This window comes from Sinocyclocheilus grahami, unplaced genomic scaffold (assembly GCF_001515645.1).
Source record: "Sinocyclocheilus grahami isolate Dianchi unplaced genomic scaffold, SAMN03320097.WGS_v1.1 scaffold41.1, whole genome shotgun sequence".
Taxonomy (NCBI): Eukaryota; Metazoa; Chordata; class Actinopteri; order Cypriniformes; family Cyprinidae; genus Sinocyclocheilus; species Sinocyclocheilus grahami.
The window spans coordinates 2,090,218-2,109,829 of record NW_015505220.1 but is presented as its reverse complement, the minus strand read 5'-3'; the positions used below and the strand labels follow the sequence as shown (position 1 = coordinate 2,109,829).

Sequence of the window (19,612 nt, the reverse complement as noted above, 5' to 3'; positions counted from 1 at the left end):
TTTAATGATGGAATACACATCAGCATATGGGACAGTCCTCAGCCCCTGTCCTAGCAATTTAATCCAATATATACCAATATTAACATTTACTTTTACATTTTTTAAGATGGATATACATTGAAATGTAAAATATAGACACACTTACAGCATTTAAAATGTAAAATTATTTAAAATGTAAAATTATTTATGTATGCACAGCTTTAGAAAGCTAGAAATCTATCTATCTATCTATCTATCTATCTATCTATCTATCTATCTATCTATCTATCTATCTATCTATCTATCTATCACAGACAAAAAAACTGGTAGATAAATGTACAATATTTCAGTTACAATATACATCGATATTTTTAACATTCATTTTAACATTTTAAATTCCAGGGATGGATAAAGTAATGAAATGACAAGAAATCACAGAACAGAACAGAATATAACAAAATAGAATAGAATAGAAACTTATAGCTAAATGTAAAAAAAAAAGTTAACTTTACTTAAAATTAAAATGGGAAAAAAAGTGATTCAAAATATTCATAAAATCTATAATAGTATCTCAATTACAATAGAGCAAAAGATGTTTGTACATAAAATGCTTAACATTTTAAATGCTGCCAGAACGTTAATAACATCAATGTCAGTGTCTGAGCAAACTTTTTAAAATGTTTCAAATAAGCACTCATGCATGTCACAATTTGCAGCCATAGCCCTGTTTTGAGGTTTGTGGTCCTTAAAGATTTACAGTATACGATGTTGGCCAGAAAGAAATGATATGATATCATTCAGAACTCCCCAAAGAATTCCAAGCATCCATTTACCTTAATTAAAACAGCGACGACTTCCATGCCTAATAAAATATTACTCACCATACAGTCACACACACACGCACCTGTGCCTTCGACACAATTAAACTACCACCACCCCCGCATCTACCATTGAGTGATAAACAGATTTTAGATTAAGGTCTTCATCCAGATGAGCTCCATCTTTCTTTCTCCAGTTTGCCACAGTTGCAGCTGCTTATCAGTTAATCATGTTTACGACAGGCCTGACAACTAATAACTTTCCCAGGGAGTTTCGTCTCCCGCCTCTTAATCGGCGGCGGCAGCTCGGCGAGCCATATGCTCGCTGATTATTGAAGGTGATGAGAATGGGAAATGTCGGGCAACACTCAGGGAATGCTGTCAGGCCCAGGCTCCGTGTTATCGGGGTGTGTGTGTGTGTGTGTGTGTGTGGGTGTGTGTCTGTATATATATATATAATAAACATAAATTGCTAAATATTATACAATTATTAAACAAAATGTCATAAATTTAATCAAAATAAATATTGATTAAATTACTACTAAGTTACTAAATATGTGCAGAAATATAAAACTGACTGTTGTTTCATGCATTTCTGTCAAGACACAAACGGACGTTCCTCTGTTTGCTTTCCACCTAACAAATACTCAGCATATAGTCCAGTAAATCGTGTTAGATAGTAAATATGCTATCTAACACGATTTAGCAAGACACATTTCATTGGGGACAACTCAGATGGAACCTGCATGATAAGAGCCTGAAGTTACTGCTGAGATTTTATAACCGTTGCTTAAATTTATGACTCAGAATCATTTTAGCTTTTCACATTTGCTTGTTGATTAGAACAGGCAGGTTAAATTTCACCAGCCGGCTCTCGCTCTATATGAACCAGTTTGAAGTGTCTCTTTGATTTGATTTGGCTTTGAAAAAAGCCTGTTTCGGCTGAGAACATCAAGGGATAAGAAGTCAACTGCTTCTCCATTGACACCTCCCCTGCAGGAGTATTGAGTCTGGCGGGCTTGGAGAGCTACTCCTCCTTTTGGCCTCCTCCGACCGTTCTTGGTTCGCCAGCACCTCCAGATTTATTGTGAGCTAACTGGAAAACCTGGCAAGCCTGGGTAACTGTTTACACTTGATGCACTTGAATGCTGCCAAACCACCACTGGGTGGTAGCAGGTGGGGTTCAGTGCTGGCAAACTGATAAGCACATTGACCTGGACACAAACAGCTAGTGATCAATCCCAAAGCCAATGAACCACACAGGAGAGGCGAGAAGCATTGAGGCATATCAGATAATTATTGGGTTGGCATCAGGATGAATCAGGTGGTGTGAGAGCTGGAAAAATTTTCAAAACTATGATCTGCACTGGATTCTCAGGATCGATGAGCACAGTGATGTACAGTTCCTCTGTTACAGCATCACATCAGGAGGTAGAGGAAGTCTTTGGCTACTGAAACACTGGGACATGTGTTATATAACTACAGAATCAAACCTAAGTGCAGCTTTCATATACTTTCATGTCTACTCATGCACCAGACAAATATGTCATCCTAGCACCTCATTTGCGTGAGAGTGTCTGTCTCTTATGTGCCTCTTCCAGTCCTTTGACATTTCCAAAGATCAAAGGCTCAACAAATATCTGTTATAATTACAGTGGGGTCCAAAAAACAGAGACCACAAGTGAAAACATTGCACAATAAGATTCATTAACTTGTGCATTACATATCTTGAACTAACAATGGACAAAACTTTAACAGCATTTATAAATTGTTAATAAAGTTAAGTTATTTATAGACAAGTCAACACATTTTAACATTTAATGTAATACATTATATAAATTAAACATATAATTCTATAAAATAAAGAATTTTAATTCAAACTGAACAGTAGTATACACTTTTTTTTAAAGAAAGAAATGAATAGTTTTATTCAGTAAGGACACACTAATTTGTGTAATTAAATAAATGTTATAAATCTTATTATTAAATAAATACATTTAAAATTATTTAATGTAAAAAAAAAAGAAGTAAAAAATAGAAATAGAAATAAATGCTCTTCTTTCTGTTTATCAAAGACTACTGCAAATGAAAAAAAAAACAGATATATACATTTTTATGTTTTGAGTTTCAGTTTTGATAGTAATACATTGTATTATTAGCATATTATAATTATTTCTGAAAGATCATGTGACAATGAAGACTGTAGTAGTGACTGCTGAAAATTCAGATTTACATCACAGGAATAAATTACATTTTATTTTTTAATTTTTTCACAATATTGAGGCTTTTACAGTACTGATTGAACAAATAAATGCAGCCTTGGTGAGCATAAGAGACTTAATAATAATAATAATAATAATAATAATAATAATAATAATAATAATAATAATAATAATAATAATAATAATAAACTTAAAAACTCCTGTTGACACCAAACTTCTGAATGGTAGTGTTTTTAAAAAAATAATTATATATCTTTTTATATAATTATATATAATTATATATTTTTTAATTATATATATAAAAAATATGGCCAATATGGTCTCAGGCGTTTGGATTTACTCTTCTGGTCTTACTAACACAATTATTTTTCTTAGTAGTGTCTGTTAGTAGTGACCAATTAGAAGGCATTCTCTTTCATAAACTGCCAGAACTGATCTCATACTGCTAAAACAGTGCTTAATTGCCTATGGCAGCAATATCTGAAGATATGACAGTCCCCAGTAATTATGGACATGTCTTTGTCTCTGCTCTTGGACGTTCCGTGATCCATTGCATCTCAGATATGGTTTAATGTCAGCCACATCCATGCTGAAAGCTTTATTTGTTGTTTTTGTTTTTGAATGAGAGGAACGCTTTGTCCCTTTCTCAGAGAATCTAATTGATTGATTAAATTACCATCTAATCATGGTAATTTAGGATCCTGACACATCTTGTTGAACGCGTTCCTAGCCAGAGATGCTCAGATAACCACTAGCACGCTACGATCCTTGATGGATCCCAGCAATAATTACAAGCTGCTCCTGGTGACAGCTTCAATGTAAAATTGCTGTTGACTTTAATGCAATTGCTTTTTGCTAACAAAGTGACAAAGGTTATTCTTAACATGATATGATGTGATAATTATTCACAGATAAATGTCCGCTCCACTTTACCATCGAAATGCATGCAGTGACAAGCGTATGCGGGTGTGAAAGTAAAAGAAAGATACAGTCATCAAATCAACATCCACATCACTAAACATAAAGTCTAATGTCACTTTTACAGTTTACTTGTATTATATCATTTTAAAAAGTACCTGCTATAAATTAAAAAGTCACATAAAAATAAGTCGCAAATATCTTGGGCTCAACAAATCCACAACTAGCTTGTGATATGATATCATCATGATACATATGTCACATTTCAATGCATTGCAGTGCATCATAAAATCATAAATCGGATTGCGACAAACTACATCAAACACGAGAGCTGATAGATCAGATTCAATCTCTCGTACCTCACAGAAATGTCTCTGACCACGCTGAGATAAGTCTGCCAGTTTGTGCTTATTTGGATGACTTGCTTCTTCATTTATTGATCTGCAGGACATGCTATGAATGCACAAAATAAAAATATTGGTAAAAGGATCTAAAATACAATATCATGACAACAAATATTGCTCTATTTATATGATTGCATCAGCACAGACCTAATACTGTTACTACTAAAAGTAATATTACTCTAAACCATGAAGAATAGCAAGATGCGTTTATTTGATCAAAAATACAGTAAAAACTGTAATATTATGAAATATTATTACAATTTAAACTAACTGTTTTCTAATGTAATACATTTTAAAATTTAATTTATTTCTGTGATGGAAAGCTGAATTTTCAGCATCATTACTCCAATCTTCAATGTCACATGATCCTTCAGAAATCATTCTAACATGCTGATTTGGTGCTCAATTCTGACTCTTAATAATGATTCTTATTATTAACATTGAAAAGTTGAGATTTTTTGCTGCTTAAGTCTTTTGTGGAAACACTTTTTCAAGATTCTTTGGAAAATATAAAATGCAAAAAACAGTACTTATTTGAATTAGAAATCTTTTGTAACATTATAAATGTTTTTACGGTCACTTTTGCTCATTTTAATGCATCCTTGATGAATATAAGTAATCCATCACAGTTTCCAAAAAAATAATATTAGGTAGCACTGTTTTCAACATTGATAATGTGGTAAACATTTAATGAAAGATGTTGCACAAATATTCATGAAATAATTTATTATTTAATATTACAATATTAATTAACTCAATACTCAGTGTATACAGGTACCTCAATTCCAACAGATTTCAAAATCAAGGTAAAAAAAAGCGTTTTTGCCCTCAAGACAGATATGCATGCATGCATATCCGCTATGACAGCTATATATTTTGCAATTCCACATCTCTCTAAGACTGGACATGCTGTGAATATACAGGCGTTATTATTAGAAAGACAGTATTCCTCAGCAGCTGTAGAGCATTTTAGAGGATGTATTAAGGATTTATGTTTCTCCGCTTTCACCGAACATCCTCTCAGATGCCAAACAGGGGTCAAAACAGGGTCACTGATATCTCTAGAGGACTAGATATTCCACAAAATGTATATTGTAGCTATTTTACGTTTTTTAAAAAATCATTTAAATGTCTGTTTCTTGGCTATACAACTGAATTCTCTGTTTTTTTTTTCAGTTGCAGGTGATGAATCTACTACCCGGTTGACCTGAGTCATTTCTCCAGCGAGGGGAGTGGTACAGCACCAGACCCCTGACCTCTCCTCAATCCCCACTGGCTTCACGCTCCAGCTCGTGAGCCTCGGAGCCCTGGATCTCTTGTCTCTCACCTCCCCTTTTTCCTCTGGACCTTGACGTGGGAACAGCGCCGTAACAGACCGCCCAATGCTGAGGAGGAACTGCCTGCTGCTGTTCCTGTGCTTCCTCTTTGAGCAGAGCTCCTGCGCTCCCTTCCAAAGCAGGCCAGGGCAAGAGTGGCCCCACAGTCAGACGGGGCCATCGGCGGCAGGAAGGAATGGAGGTTCCAAAGGATTCCAGAGGGTCAAGAGGGGCTGGGTGTGGAACCAGTTCTTTGTGCTTGAGGAGTACATGGGCTCAGACCCACAGTATGTTGGAAAGGTAAGAAGCGCACTTTGATCATGATTGCATTTCAGTTGTAACACTGGTTAATAACTGTAACAGCTTTCGGAAGTCATACTCTGCTGAGCCAAAGGCAGTGCCCGATCTGTCGGACTTTCCTTTCATTTGTTTAATCCAGACCCACTGCTTATATTCGCTGGTCTTAATTTAATAACACATTCTGTTCCATATTAAACTCAGAGACTCAGTTTAAGTTAAACCAAAAGCACATGGACTGCAATCTGCCAGTAGATGCTTTTGTACCATGACTTACAAGATAGTTATGTAACAGCCTACCCATTTGGAATACTGTAACAGTGTTTGATAAACATCAAGGAAAGTTAAATCACTGATTTCAGAAGTAATACAAACTCAGCTGAGTAAGACCCGGAAGACGGAATTGACAAAGTCGGTCTCATTCACTAACCATGCATACAAACATATGTGCATAAAACCTGGGTGGCAATTCATTTAGAAACTAAATTTAGAACCAACTCAGACCACAGTTATGCCAAGCATAAATGGATCAATAAAATTTACAATGGATAAGTGCAAACCTATTGTGTGTGTGTGTGTGTACAGTATATATATATATATATATATATATATATATATATATATATATATATATAAACTAAAAATACTTCTTGTCTAAGTTACATGCAAATATCAGTGAATGAAAAGTGAACATTTTTTTATTCTTTGTGTGTATAATATATATATATATATATATATATATATATATATATATATATATATAAACTAAAAATACTTCTTGTCTAAGTTACATGCAAATATCAGTGAATGAAAAGTGAACATTTTTTTATTCTTTGCATAGCTGTCAAAACAAATATAGGCTAATTCACACTGTGGTTTCTGGCTGACTGTTTTAGTCCGTTACTCCAGAAGAACGCTTGGTATATAAAATGTTTCATTAAAGAAGAAAAAAAAAATCATGTGTTTATGGTAAATATATCAGCACATACTGGAAGCGACAAAATCCAACCACAAGACAACACAGACAGGGAAACTTTGCCATTAATTCTAATAATGATGCAGCTGACAGGTCAAATAATGTAATTTTTCTATTGTATTGCATGTACACGAATCTGTCATCAGGTGAAAATTGGCTTTTAGCATGATGCACACGTTTTGGTGGAAGACATGTACACGCTGACAGTGATCTTTAATCACAAACCATTCATATTCAGTGGTGCATTTCCAAATATGCGGTCATAACAACACAACATGAAGCTGGAATCTAATTTTCATGCAGAAAAGTGCCGTAGCCTCCCAAAGAACATTGCCTTTAGCAGATCATAACCCGACCTGATCTTTCCACACACTTATCAACTAAAATGAGACATTTCAGTATGAATATTATTTCACGTTAGTAAGATGCATCGCTGATGGGCCTCGCCTCTGTGTTACTGTCACCTACTTTTTCCAAATACATACAGACATGTGGAGAGGAAGAGACTACACAAATCTCCCAGAGTGAAGTTCCTTCTTAGTAGTGATTAGAGCTTCATTTTGTGCCAAATTCATCTTAAAACAGATGGCTTCGTCCCCTGCCGAGCCGAGCATGATTTGAACACCTCGCTTTATCTAACATTTAAAGAGGATTTTCCCTCTAATGAAGTATGAACTTGTGCCCTCCACTCTTTACCCAGTTTTAATGGAGCAAATCACCTGAACATCCTTTATGTCACTCCGAGGAGAAGGAAACGACATATTAGCATTTGCTTAACTTTTTATTTTGAACTATACTGTCAGGTTTCTTAGTACAGGATTTTCTTCACTTTCTGCAAGAGCTGTTTCATTGTCAAGCAAGTAAATGTGAATTTGCCAAGAGAAGTAGGAGAAACAAAGAAAAAGGTGACAATGGAATGCTCAAGGCCACAACACATCAGCAAACATGACTCGGGGCACAGAAGGAATACTTCACCAACCTTTGGCTGCATCTGCTTTGCATACTTTTCTGAGCAGTTTGCGTAAGACGTCTTAATCAGGACAATGAGCCAAAGTAGCAGCAAAGATGATTAGCATAATGCAAGATAAATAAATAATCACAGTAATGCCACAATGCGCTTTCAATGAGTTCCGAGACCGTAGTAGATCATGGCTGGGGTTTAGCGGTAAGAGGAAATGCAAGAAAGCTTTTCTTTCGGATTGCTTTGTTTTTACATTGAACCAGGGACTGGCTTTTGTCTATTTTGGATTAATAAATGCAAGACTCTCGTAACATTTGTTTACTGCTGTGTGACAGAGAGTGGGTGGGGGGGATCTGTTGTGTGCCATGGTGTCAAAGGAATAAACAAAATGAGAAAGGAGTGAAAGAACAATGTTTGCATTTCTTTAGGCATCTTAGGCCCCGTCCACACGGAGATGCGTTTAGCTGTATACGCATACATTTTGTATCGTATAGGCGTTTCAGCCACACGGATTCAGCGTTTTGGGAGAGTGAAACCGATATTTTTTTAAACCGGGTCCCAGAGTGGATAAATCTGAAAACACCTCCCTTGCGTTTTTTGTGTGGACAGCGAATCCGTATATTTTCTGAAGCTATGATGTCATCAGCCCACGTCTCGCCCCTAGTCAGACACCGCTACGTCACGTAACAGCAACACAAACCTGAACAAACACTGAATGATTGTTTTTTTGTAAACTAACATTAACACAGATTAATACATGTATTGTTCCATGTTCGTTTGTATACCGAGCGCAAGGTTTATGCACATAGTCCAAGTCTTCTTCTCCGTTTTTAGTGTATCTCTGTGGCAGAATTACAGCGCCACATACTGGTCTGGCATGTATACTACATCGTTATGTATCAGTTTTGTGGTCTCGTGTGGATGCAGATATTTCTTGAGAAGAGGGGGGGAGATTGGATAGGGAAAGCTCTGGCTTCGTGTGGACGTAGCCTTAGTTAGGCATAAATTGCACTTGGGACTTTGTATTGTTTCTTTGCCATGTCCATTAACTTTATCTATGTACCATGCAAACTGCTTTTTGTTTGTGCAATGGTTGGTATTTCTGAAGAGTGAGGCTTCTCATAACCTGTTACAAAACACAACAGACTATATCACATTTATTTATGGAGAGACTATACATACATTTAGCTCTTGAATGCATTTATTTATATTCATATTACTTTTTAACCGTTTAAATAATCCATATCAGAACACCTCAGCAACCCTATAGTAATGTGCAGTACTACAAACTAGGGGTGTGCGATATTAAAAAACGCTGAGTTTAGGCATTTCATCGATAAAACACAGTACTTCTGTCAGGACCACTATCGTCAAAGATGATTGACAATTAGCATACAGTTTGGATTGCCGGTATGGTTCCGTTCTGGGCAAGAACTCCCTGCGCATCCATGCAGCCTAGCATGGATGAGAGCATAGAGAGCAGCGATAACCCCCCCAGGGTAAACAGAACAGAACCAACATAAATGTATTGCAGATATCGTTAAAGTTCAATAATGTTATGTACTCATTTTAGAATTAGTCTGATTCAAAGGAGAATCAGAAGGCTGAATCCTGACTGACAGAGGAGGAGTTGGGGATGGAGTTGCTGATAATACTGCGGGACCTTATACATGAATACTTAGATAGGTGTCGCATTCCCATAGGTTGATGGGGATCAGCTGAGAGTCAGCTGATGCGAGCTTGACTAACGTGACCTGCCAGAACTAACGCTACGCTTGATATTTATAAACACTAAAACCGCCAGTAGGTGGCGGCAAGTCTGTCTTAATGAGTGATTCATTGAATCATTCATTCAAATGATTCGTTCAAAATGGCTTTATGAAAGGATTATTGAATCACTGACTCAAATGTTTTGTTCAAAAAGAGATTCATTCAGCAACCGCAGTGTTGCTCTGAGAGGCACAAACGTTCTGTTCCAACTTTGTTTAAATCTATTTCCTTCAGTGAAACGAAAAAAAAAAAAAAAAACACAAACAAACAAAAAAAACTGACAATATTGTGTCTAAAATGTAATTCACTCAATATTAACTTCTTGTTTAAGTCGCATTTGCTCACGTGCTAATGTTCAGGAAGATGACTCCTTGATTTTAATTTAGATTTTTAATTCATTACTGAAGTGTTGCTAATATAATTTTTGCAACTGTATCAAACAGAATAATACTAATAATCTACTAAAACCACACAACATCACAGAATTCATCAAATCCATTTGTAATCCATTGCTTTCTGATGTTTGTGTCATTGATTTCCCTCCAAAATGACGCCACTTCCTGGAAGATGATGTCAGCAAGGAAGTGGCTTTTATTAGTCAAAGGTGTTTAACAAAAGACTAACAGGTTAGACAACAATATTGGGGACATATAAAAATAAATAAATACTGGTTACAACAATAATCCCCCCCAAAAACATGCTTTGTTTGAATAATTTCAAATTAAAGAAAGGATAATTAAATAATCAAATTGCCAGTTTTCATAATAGAAGTTATTGCAGCACCCAGGGAAATAACAAAAATGGCAATACCCAAATGTAGTGCAATGATTTAAATCCATCCATTTTTAAATATTGTGAGTTTAATATTGTGTCCATTACAACAAATACCATATAACAGGGACATATACATGTCCTGCATAGCAGAAATAGCAGAACTTGTTGCAGTGGTACACAGAGAATTTTGGCAGCAGAGATCAAATAGATATCTTATTTTATGAGATAACATTTTTGCAAGCATGAAATATTCATTTAAAGCAGAAGAGTTGATGGATTGACACATAATATGCAACAGCAGGCGGATGTACTTTTTTTTCGTTATGCATTTATGCAAAAGCTGTGAGCATGAGAACATCACAGCCTCCAGATACTGGTGAAACTCTACAACACATCAGCATTTTATCGTTTATTACGGAGGAATAAAAGCCTCATTGAGCCTTTGGGAATACCAAAGCTTCAATTCTGCAATTAAATAATGCACTACCCTCCTCGGTGTTGAGCAATGTCTGTTCGCAGGAAAAACCGCAACCATTCGGCTGACTGTAAATCAAGTTCTCTTTCTCTTCCTCTCCCTGTCCTGCTTTAGCCTTTCAATCACCATTAAACCCTCCTCTCGCTGTCACTTGTGACCACCCACAATTCACCTCTTTCTTCAGTAATCTGAGCTAATAGCATAATAAAGACTATACATAATCTCAAAGACACAGGTCCGTGGGTTTAAGCAACTTTATAATGTAACATTATTTATGACATCATTAGCCAAAGTGCCATCAGTCAACCTCGCTTTCTAACCTTTCATATCCGGTAGCTGTAATTTTAAAAAGCAAATGAACCAATATACAAAAGTAATTTGATAGGATGTGTATCTCTGTGTCATTTTATGATGTTTCAAGTCAACATGAAATCAATATCGACCCCATTTACTTTCTCAATGCACGTTCCTGGTCTTATTGTGCATGATTCATTGAAGCACATTATTCCAAAGGGGGGGGGATTATTTTTAATGTTGCATGAAAATTCAACTTGCTCCGCCTCTGAAGTCTGAAGCAATCATTTTCAGCTATAATGAATTCCTCTAACTTTTTAACCCCATCCTTACAAGCACCTGACTTCATTTATACTGTACTTAATGACCTTTAAATAAAATCCATATAAGTAAAAATATGAAATTTATGTTTAAATATTAGTACTGTAATTACATGTAGCTAAAAACATTCTTGAATGGACATAAACAGATATGAGGTACAGTAAATTGTTAATTTATTTGTATCTAATTATTTAAAAGCAAAAGCGTATTATTTTTTCCTTAGCTTTTGATATTGACTGCTGAAATCAAGAGACAGTGGAGAATTTTCTCTGATGCACAAAAATCCATTTAATACCAATTTCCTCAGTGTCCTGATTATGTCTCTAAGACAATGAATCCAATATTCTCAAACCTATGACCTGCATTTATAATACCAGCAGCTGGTTTTCTAATGGTTTGACATTTGAATATAGTTGTTTATGAAATGATCCGCGACTGTGAGTCAAGTCAGTCCATCATCAGGAGTGATTAAAATGCATTGCTTTAGGTCAAAACGGTTGTGGTGACTAATGAAATGTCTCTTTGCAAGGACGAATTATCATAGTTAAGACCAAATACATTGTATTGGCTTGTAAATTGAGTAAGATTTATGTCCAGATGACCTGCAGAAAAAGTGAAATGGCAATTTCTAATTGCACTAGAAAAGTAATTGAGTAAGAATATAAGTATTGATTTCTCAATAATACTTAAGCACAAGTACAGAATCCCCCACATGATACTATAGTATTTCCGTCAGTTTACGGATGCAAACAGCATTTCATATTGACTGTAAAGCAGAAGGAGCTTCTCAGAAAGTTAAGCTGGATCACATTAACCTCATATCTGAGGATTTCAATCCCAGATGAGCACAAACGAATCATCAGGAGGCCCAAGCGGATCAAGGGTTTATACAGTGTTTACAAAGACGCAACCGACTGGGCTTTTTCTGTGTGTATGTCCATCCCGTGGTAAGCTTTGGTGAGAAAGGTGCAGAGGAAAGCTGTACGTACAGGAACACAGAAGAACATCCGTGCCCTTAACAAAGTGCCTGATAAATGAAAAATCACTCCGTCTAAAAGAGATGTATGCTATGTTGTCTGGGAAAATTTGAGGTGGGTATTTACTGACCCAATCCAATAATGTAAGCTGGGAGAGCTGCTCCAGATCTTTTGAAGTCTTGCCATTCTCACAGCTTTTTACCTGCACTGACATCATCTTTCATTTATCTTCAGCCTTTCTCAGCCCAATCTGTTCATCAACTGCTATCCAAACAGCCCTTTCAACAAACCATTCAGTTTCTGCACTGCTGTCGGCTTCACTTTTGTGCTTTTTCTTAAAGGAACAGTTCACCCAAAAAGTAAAAATTCGCCCTGGCATTTCAAACATTTTTACTGTTGAACACACATTCACAAAAAAAAAAAAAAGATTTGTAAATAATCTAAGGATAATTTTTATGCAACAACAGTAAATATTACAAGAAAACAAACACCTCAGAATATCCAGCATTCTTCTAAAGATACAAACAGGCTTAAATTTAAGTTGCCAGCATACTAGTTCGGCGAACATTTTCCTTTAGAAAACGCTTCCATCAGAAAGGTCTCTCATTTGAATACCATAATGCATTTTCTAGAAAGGCCATCCATTTTACAGCTTGTTTACGTGAGCTCTTTCTGGCTGACAGGTCAAGACTTACTCGCTCCCATTGTGTTATTGACACCCACGTCCACCTCATCTCTCCCCACCACCTATTCTCAGATTAATTCCCCGAAACGACTGCGATCTCATCTGTCTGAGGCCACCTATCATTAGCTCTCAGATCTTTTCAACATAACTTATGAAAAGATGGATCTGTGCATGGGAGCCAAGAGAATTTTACCAGAAAAGGATGCAAAAAAGAGAATGTTTTAACAGAGATAAGCACAGGTGAATGGATATAGACACTGCATGATATGAAATCACAAACTGAGCCTATACTTCTTTAATATGTGCTTATGGTGTTATTGTCCACAATTAATCAGTGCACATTATTCCAAAGAGGGGAACGGATCATGAAGAATAACTTTATTAAAAATAAATAAATGTTACTTTACGTTTCAAATGACATTAACAAAAATTTTCATTTTCAGCCTTTTGTTTTAAGTACTGCAGCCTTTAAGTAACTTAACATTAATGTAACATACTGGATTTGTGTAAGATTTACTTAACATTTTTTTTACTCAACTTCAACAGCTATACCATATTTAATTAAACATGAGTTTTGAAGTGGAAACACTGAAATAATAAATAATGCTCCTGTAAATCATACTCAAATATATATATATATTACAGTGTACACGTCATTTAAAATTACAAACTATAAAATAACAATGGATTCAATAACTGAATTAGGTTAAGATGATGTTCTTGATTAACTCATACAGACAAAAAACCTCATAAAAAGAGTGTTTGTTTTAAGTACTGCAGCCTTTAAGTAACTTAACATTAATGTAACATACTGGATTTGTGTAAGATTTACTTAACATTTTTTTTACTCAACTTCAACAGCTATACCATATTTAATTAAACATGAGTTTTGAAGTGGAAACACTGAAATAATAAATAATGCTCCTGTAAATCATACTCAAATATATATATATATTACAGTGTACACGTCATTTAAAATTACAAACTATAAAATAACAATGGATTCAATAACTGAATTAGGTTAATATGATGTTCTTGATTAAAAAAACCTCATAAAAAGAGTGCTGGTAGTGTTTCGTACTCAATCTAGTATGAAACACCACTTTTCAAACTCACATTACAGAAGTAAAATGGGTTAGGAATATTATTTCATGTTAACTTTAAAATTAAAGAGAATAGGTTTTATATTCACAATTTATACACAATGTCATCCACCCCTTCAAATTAATCTAGCCGTTCAAAACTATTCATAGGCTAAATGGTTAAACCGGCCCTTTAAATGCATAAAGGCCCATTCACACCAAGGACGGTAACTATAAAGATAACGATAAAGATATAGTTCTAAAAATCGTTCTCAATATTAAAGAATAGCAGAGTCCACACCACAACTATAACAATAAAGGCACAGGGAAACTATATAGTTGGAATCACTTTCAGAACGATTTTTTCCAGCTGATGAACGATAAAAATATTGACAGTCAATCAGATTAAATCCTGCTGTAATGAGCTGGAGAATTTAAAGCGGCAGACGAGCGTGCGCTTAGAATAAACAGACGATATTGTTCGCTGGTGTGGATGCTAATATCGTTATCTTTATAGTTATCGTTCTTGGTGTGAATGGGGCTTAACACACTCCATCACAGCAGCTGCAGCGAGAGCTCCATAATGCAATCACAGACCGCTCTCTCCAGTAATCAGCGTCAAATGACCAGACAGAATCTCTCCAGTGACCTGTACACTAATCAAGGTTACCGTGTACATAGACCCGGCAAGACACACTGTAATTATCCATTCACTCTCTTCACCAAGCATGTCTAAAGCATTAACAAAGGTTGTGAGTACCATTGCCATGGATCACTTAACTGGGCTTATTTATGGTCAAGCGCACCATGCACTAGCTTTGCACTATTTCCTTCCTTGTAAAGACTGATATAGAGGTTTCAGTGTAATCTATACTGAAGTCCTAAAATGTACTTTTAGTAAATTTGTCCTTAAATTAGACAACTGGTGTAATGTGTACACCGTTTTTCACATGTGCACACCATTTTTCATTAGATTTAACAAATCAATTATTCATTAGATTAACAAATAATCACAGACCCCTCACCCAATAAACATACTGGGTACCAGCATGTCTGGGAATGACTCCAGGCCCCTGGTTACCATGGTAACCAGGACCCCCTCAGCCAGATCAGATAAACGTTTACGATCTAAAAGTATGTAGAGAGAATCTTCCTCCTACTCAGTTCTCTCTGCTGAGCTCAGACACATACTGCAATATGAAATTACTTCTTACATTAATTCATAGGAAAACCTGTCTTTGAATGAACACACATATACTTCAGGTCATTGTGTTACTGTTTTTGTATATTGTCTTTTGTATTGTATACTGTTTTATGCATGTTTATGATAGAACCACTCGTTCATATAATCCTATATGTCATCTTACCATGTTTTGTATCTATGAATTTGTCTTCTGATGATCTAAACGAGAGTATATATTATATGTTGGTACATAGGCAATATATTAGTGTTCTAAGAATCTTTATTAAGCTTCCATCAACACCCAATCGAGTTCCATATGCAAATGACCATGCTCTCAGACAAAGGGTCATAAAACTCCTCAGTAGCTCCCACTTGAAATGTCAGCCTTTCTCATTGGACAAGCCCATCCTGAGAGATGTGAATCTTCTCAGATTTTAAAGGGCCCACGCACAGTTCTGCCCAGGTCTTCTTCTGCTAGGTCTTCTGCTAAATCTTCTGATTACGGCCCATGTGGAGAGCCTGAGCCGGTGCGGGCGTGCCCGGTGGGCTCCAACACATAGCCTTTCAGTCGGCGGTTCTGTAAGATTCTGAGAAGATGAGGATGTGAGCTAGAACGCTTCTGCAACTCTTAAGTCTGCACCAGGCTTCGGGCTTGTCTTTACATTCACCAAAGATCCTAGGATCTCAGCTGATGTCTCTCATAGATATTTTTCACTTTCCACTGGAAAGAAACTCCCAATCACCATTGAGTCAGAACATCTTTGGAATTCATTACTCTTCAAACTCGGAAGAACGTGACCTTGATACCATCAAGACTTGCATCCTAGACTGCATCCGGACACTCGTCAACGACCAAGGCAATGCAAGTATCGTACATTTAACTAAACGAAACAGAGGTTTAGTATAAGCTATAGACCCTGTTATAAATGGCGCTGATGGTTTTACTCAGGTGGTTAAACTGACTCTTTTCATAGCTTCATTCTCTGGTTTTCCTGGTTTCATCCATCAAGTCTCATTTGCCCTTTCCCATGTATGAGAGATTGTTTGTTTGTTTGTTTGTTAGACTAGTTTGTGTTAGTGTTTAATAAAACTATTGTGCCCAAATTACATGAGTTTCTGATTCTGCCATGCAAATTAATGTCTCTTTACGATTTTGATCCTTGCTACATGCTCTAATGAATTAAAGGGTTAGTTCACCCAAAAATGAAAATTAGCCCATAAATTACTCACCCTCAAGTCATCCTAGGGGTATATGACTTTTTTCTTTCAGACGGATTCAGAGTTATTTTAAAAATTGTTGTTGCTCTTTCAAGCTATTTCATGGCACTCAGTGGGTGTTGCATGCATCAGTCCAAAAGCAGTTAAATAAAATGCACCCATCCATACAAAAAGTGTCTCACACGGCTCCGGGTAACATAATAATCACTTTAATCTTGCTTGCGCTCACTGTTGTACACTGGAAGCAATTCCGGGCGGATGAAGTATGAGGTCAGTGCTGCGCATGCGCCTGTGAGTATCGTGAAAACAAACGTTTGTTTATAGGAGCAAAGGAAGCAAAGTTTCCTTACTTTAGCAAAGGAAAACCAGTCTCCTCTTGGATTATATCGAAATCCTCCAACATTCTTCTTTACAAATCCTCATTTTGTACTTCTAATTAGTGACCGCTGTTTTGTTTTGATCTCTCCCCTGCGCTTCCGCGTGTGTCACTTCTGAGAGGCGCATGCACAAAGCTGACCTCTATACGTCATCCGCCCTGAACTGCTTCCAGTGTACAACAGTGAGCGCAAGCTCTGAAAGAAGAAAGTCCTATACACCTAGGATGACTTGAGGTTGAGTAATTTATGTTTAAGTTGGCTAATTTTCATTTTTGGGTGAACTAACCCTTTACTACTGCATAAAAGTATTTTCTGTGGCCACGAAATTATCCTTTCCTAGAGTTGATATGAACTTACACTGAATGTTCGCTGGACGAACAGATTAGTTGAGGGCAATTTAATTCTGCTACAGTTACTACTGACAGCTGATATAAATAATTGTAATTAATTATAATTAATTATATACATTTCCCTTTTGAGCTAATTTGCTACAAGGTTTTAGGCTGCATTGCTAATAAATGATTGCTCTTTGCCCCAAGTCAAAATGAATACAATTACATGGATTCAGCAGATATTTCTATAACAGCATGCTTACCCAAAATTCAACAGCATGCTTGAGTACTCAAGCAATACTTGACCTTGTTGGGATCAGAAGTGCTTCTTCTGCACCAAATTTGTTCCAAGCCAGATTGAGCCTCTTCTGAATTCCTCATCTAGGGTTGACCTTGCAGGCTGACGGCAAACAGAAGCAGATAATAATGGATTTTGCGCTGGAGAGCTTATCTTAAACAGGCCAATCTTTACCTGTGTGTGTCTCACAACATAGTTTGGTTAAAAGAGAGGTCAGCTTTACTGTGTGCATTTAATGAGACTTGAGCATGATTGGAAATGTGCACCTGATAAGACTGCCCTATAGTGTGATGAACGGTAATGCTGTGGAGATGCCATGCTACACACAGTGCTTGGGCTCAAGTGTGTCAGAGAATAAGGCACTGCTTATAAACAATGCAAGCACAGTGAGGTTGCAGCTGCATTGGTTATGTTGGTTTTTCAAAAGCAAACTTGGGCAAGGTTTTCTAGTAAAACAAACATTTTTAAATGTAAAAAGTGTTTAAGAAGAATCCACCAAAGCTCAGCACAGTCTGTTATGACTTATATATTTTCTAACGGATGAGGCTGACGGATGGATGGATGGACAAAGTTGGAAGGTATATTTACTGGATGGATTATTGGAATGAACTAAGTGTGAAGGTGTATGTAGCGTCTGGACCACTCAAACACACAATATATATTTTGTTAGCTAGATTTAACAAATAGTTTATGTAGTATGTTAGACTAGTTTAAGTGTTTATGTAGTTAATAAAACCTTACTTGTATCACACTTGACGTGGTTCATTGTTTGCTCCAGTTAATCATGCAGATTTATGCTACAAGCTTTTGTAGAATTGTACAGTAAGGAAGTTATTTCCCTTAACCAGGAAATTAACGTTCTTAGAATTGACAAGACAGTTGACCCTGAGAGGTCAGCTAAATATCTACAGCGGATCTAAAATATTCATAATTAATTATAACTAGTTATGATTAATTATTCATATTTCCCATGAGCTGATTCGTTACATGTATTTACTGGATGGATGAATGAAATTAATATTGATCCTTAGATTACAATAGACAGATGTATGGGTGGATGGATGAATAAATGAATGAATGTGTATTTACTGGATTGATGGATCCTTAGATGACAGTAGATGGATGGATGGATGGATGGGTGGATCCTTAGATGACAGTAGACGGATGGATGGATGGAATGAATGAACAAAGTATGAAGGTGTATTTACTGGATGTATGGCTCCTTAGATGACAATAGACAGATGGATGAATGAATGAATGAATGAAGTGTGAAGGTATTTTTACTGGATAAATGTATGGATGGATGGAATGAACAAAGTATGAAGGTGTATTTACTGGATGGATGGATGGATCCTTAGATGACAATAGACAGATGTATGGGTGGATGGATGGATGGATGAATGAATGAAGTATAAAGGTGTATTTACTGGATTGATGGATGGATGGACAAAGTATGAAGGGGAATTTCAGTCTGTTCGGGCTCGTGATGTGGAGGGAAGAGTCAATCCGAAGCTTGTGATCACTGTTCCATGTTTCCATGTGGCGGTCACGCTGTGCATCTCTTTTGACCATTATTCTTGATAACTTGCCCCAAAATTGACAATCTCCTTGGACTTGTCAATGTGTTCTTTTGTGTTAATGTTGAAAACTGTTCTGTGACAGGGGTTTAGGTTTAGGCTTGCTTCAGAAGGGCTAGGGTCTGATTTATGACATCCTGTTGTCTTGGGCCTCTGTGGAATTTTTGTGACTCCTCGTGCCTCAACTCGGTTTTGACCAAATCTTAGATTGTCTGATTCGGTCTGATATCCTGCAGTGTATTTACTGGATGGATAGATGGATGGATGGATGACCTCAAAAGAAAAAAAAAGACTTCCATTGAAAACTACAATAGTGTTACACTCAGTTTGTTATATCTTGTCTAACAGAGTAATGGGT

At 36.4% G+C, this 19,612-nt stretch overlaps 1 protein-coding gene across 2 annotated transcripts in view; it reads left to right on the top strand.

Annotated features, from left to right (window-relative positions):
* cdh12b (cadherin 12b) overlaps window positions 1-19,612 on the top strand; it is a 138,576-nt gene that overhangs the window by 57,306 nt on the left and 61,658 nt on the right. For both annotated transcript variants that reach the window (XR_001608923.1, XM_016267949.1), the window contains exon 2: window positions 5,518-5,957. Coding sequence is in view for 1 of the 2 variants with exons in the window: in XM_016267949.1 (XP_016123435.1) it covers window positions 5,724-5,957 (234 nt within the window). In the remaining variant the exon portion in view is untranslated. The remainder of the gene's footprint in view (window positions 1-5,517; window positions 5,958-19,612) is intronic.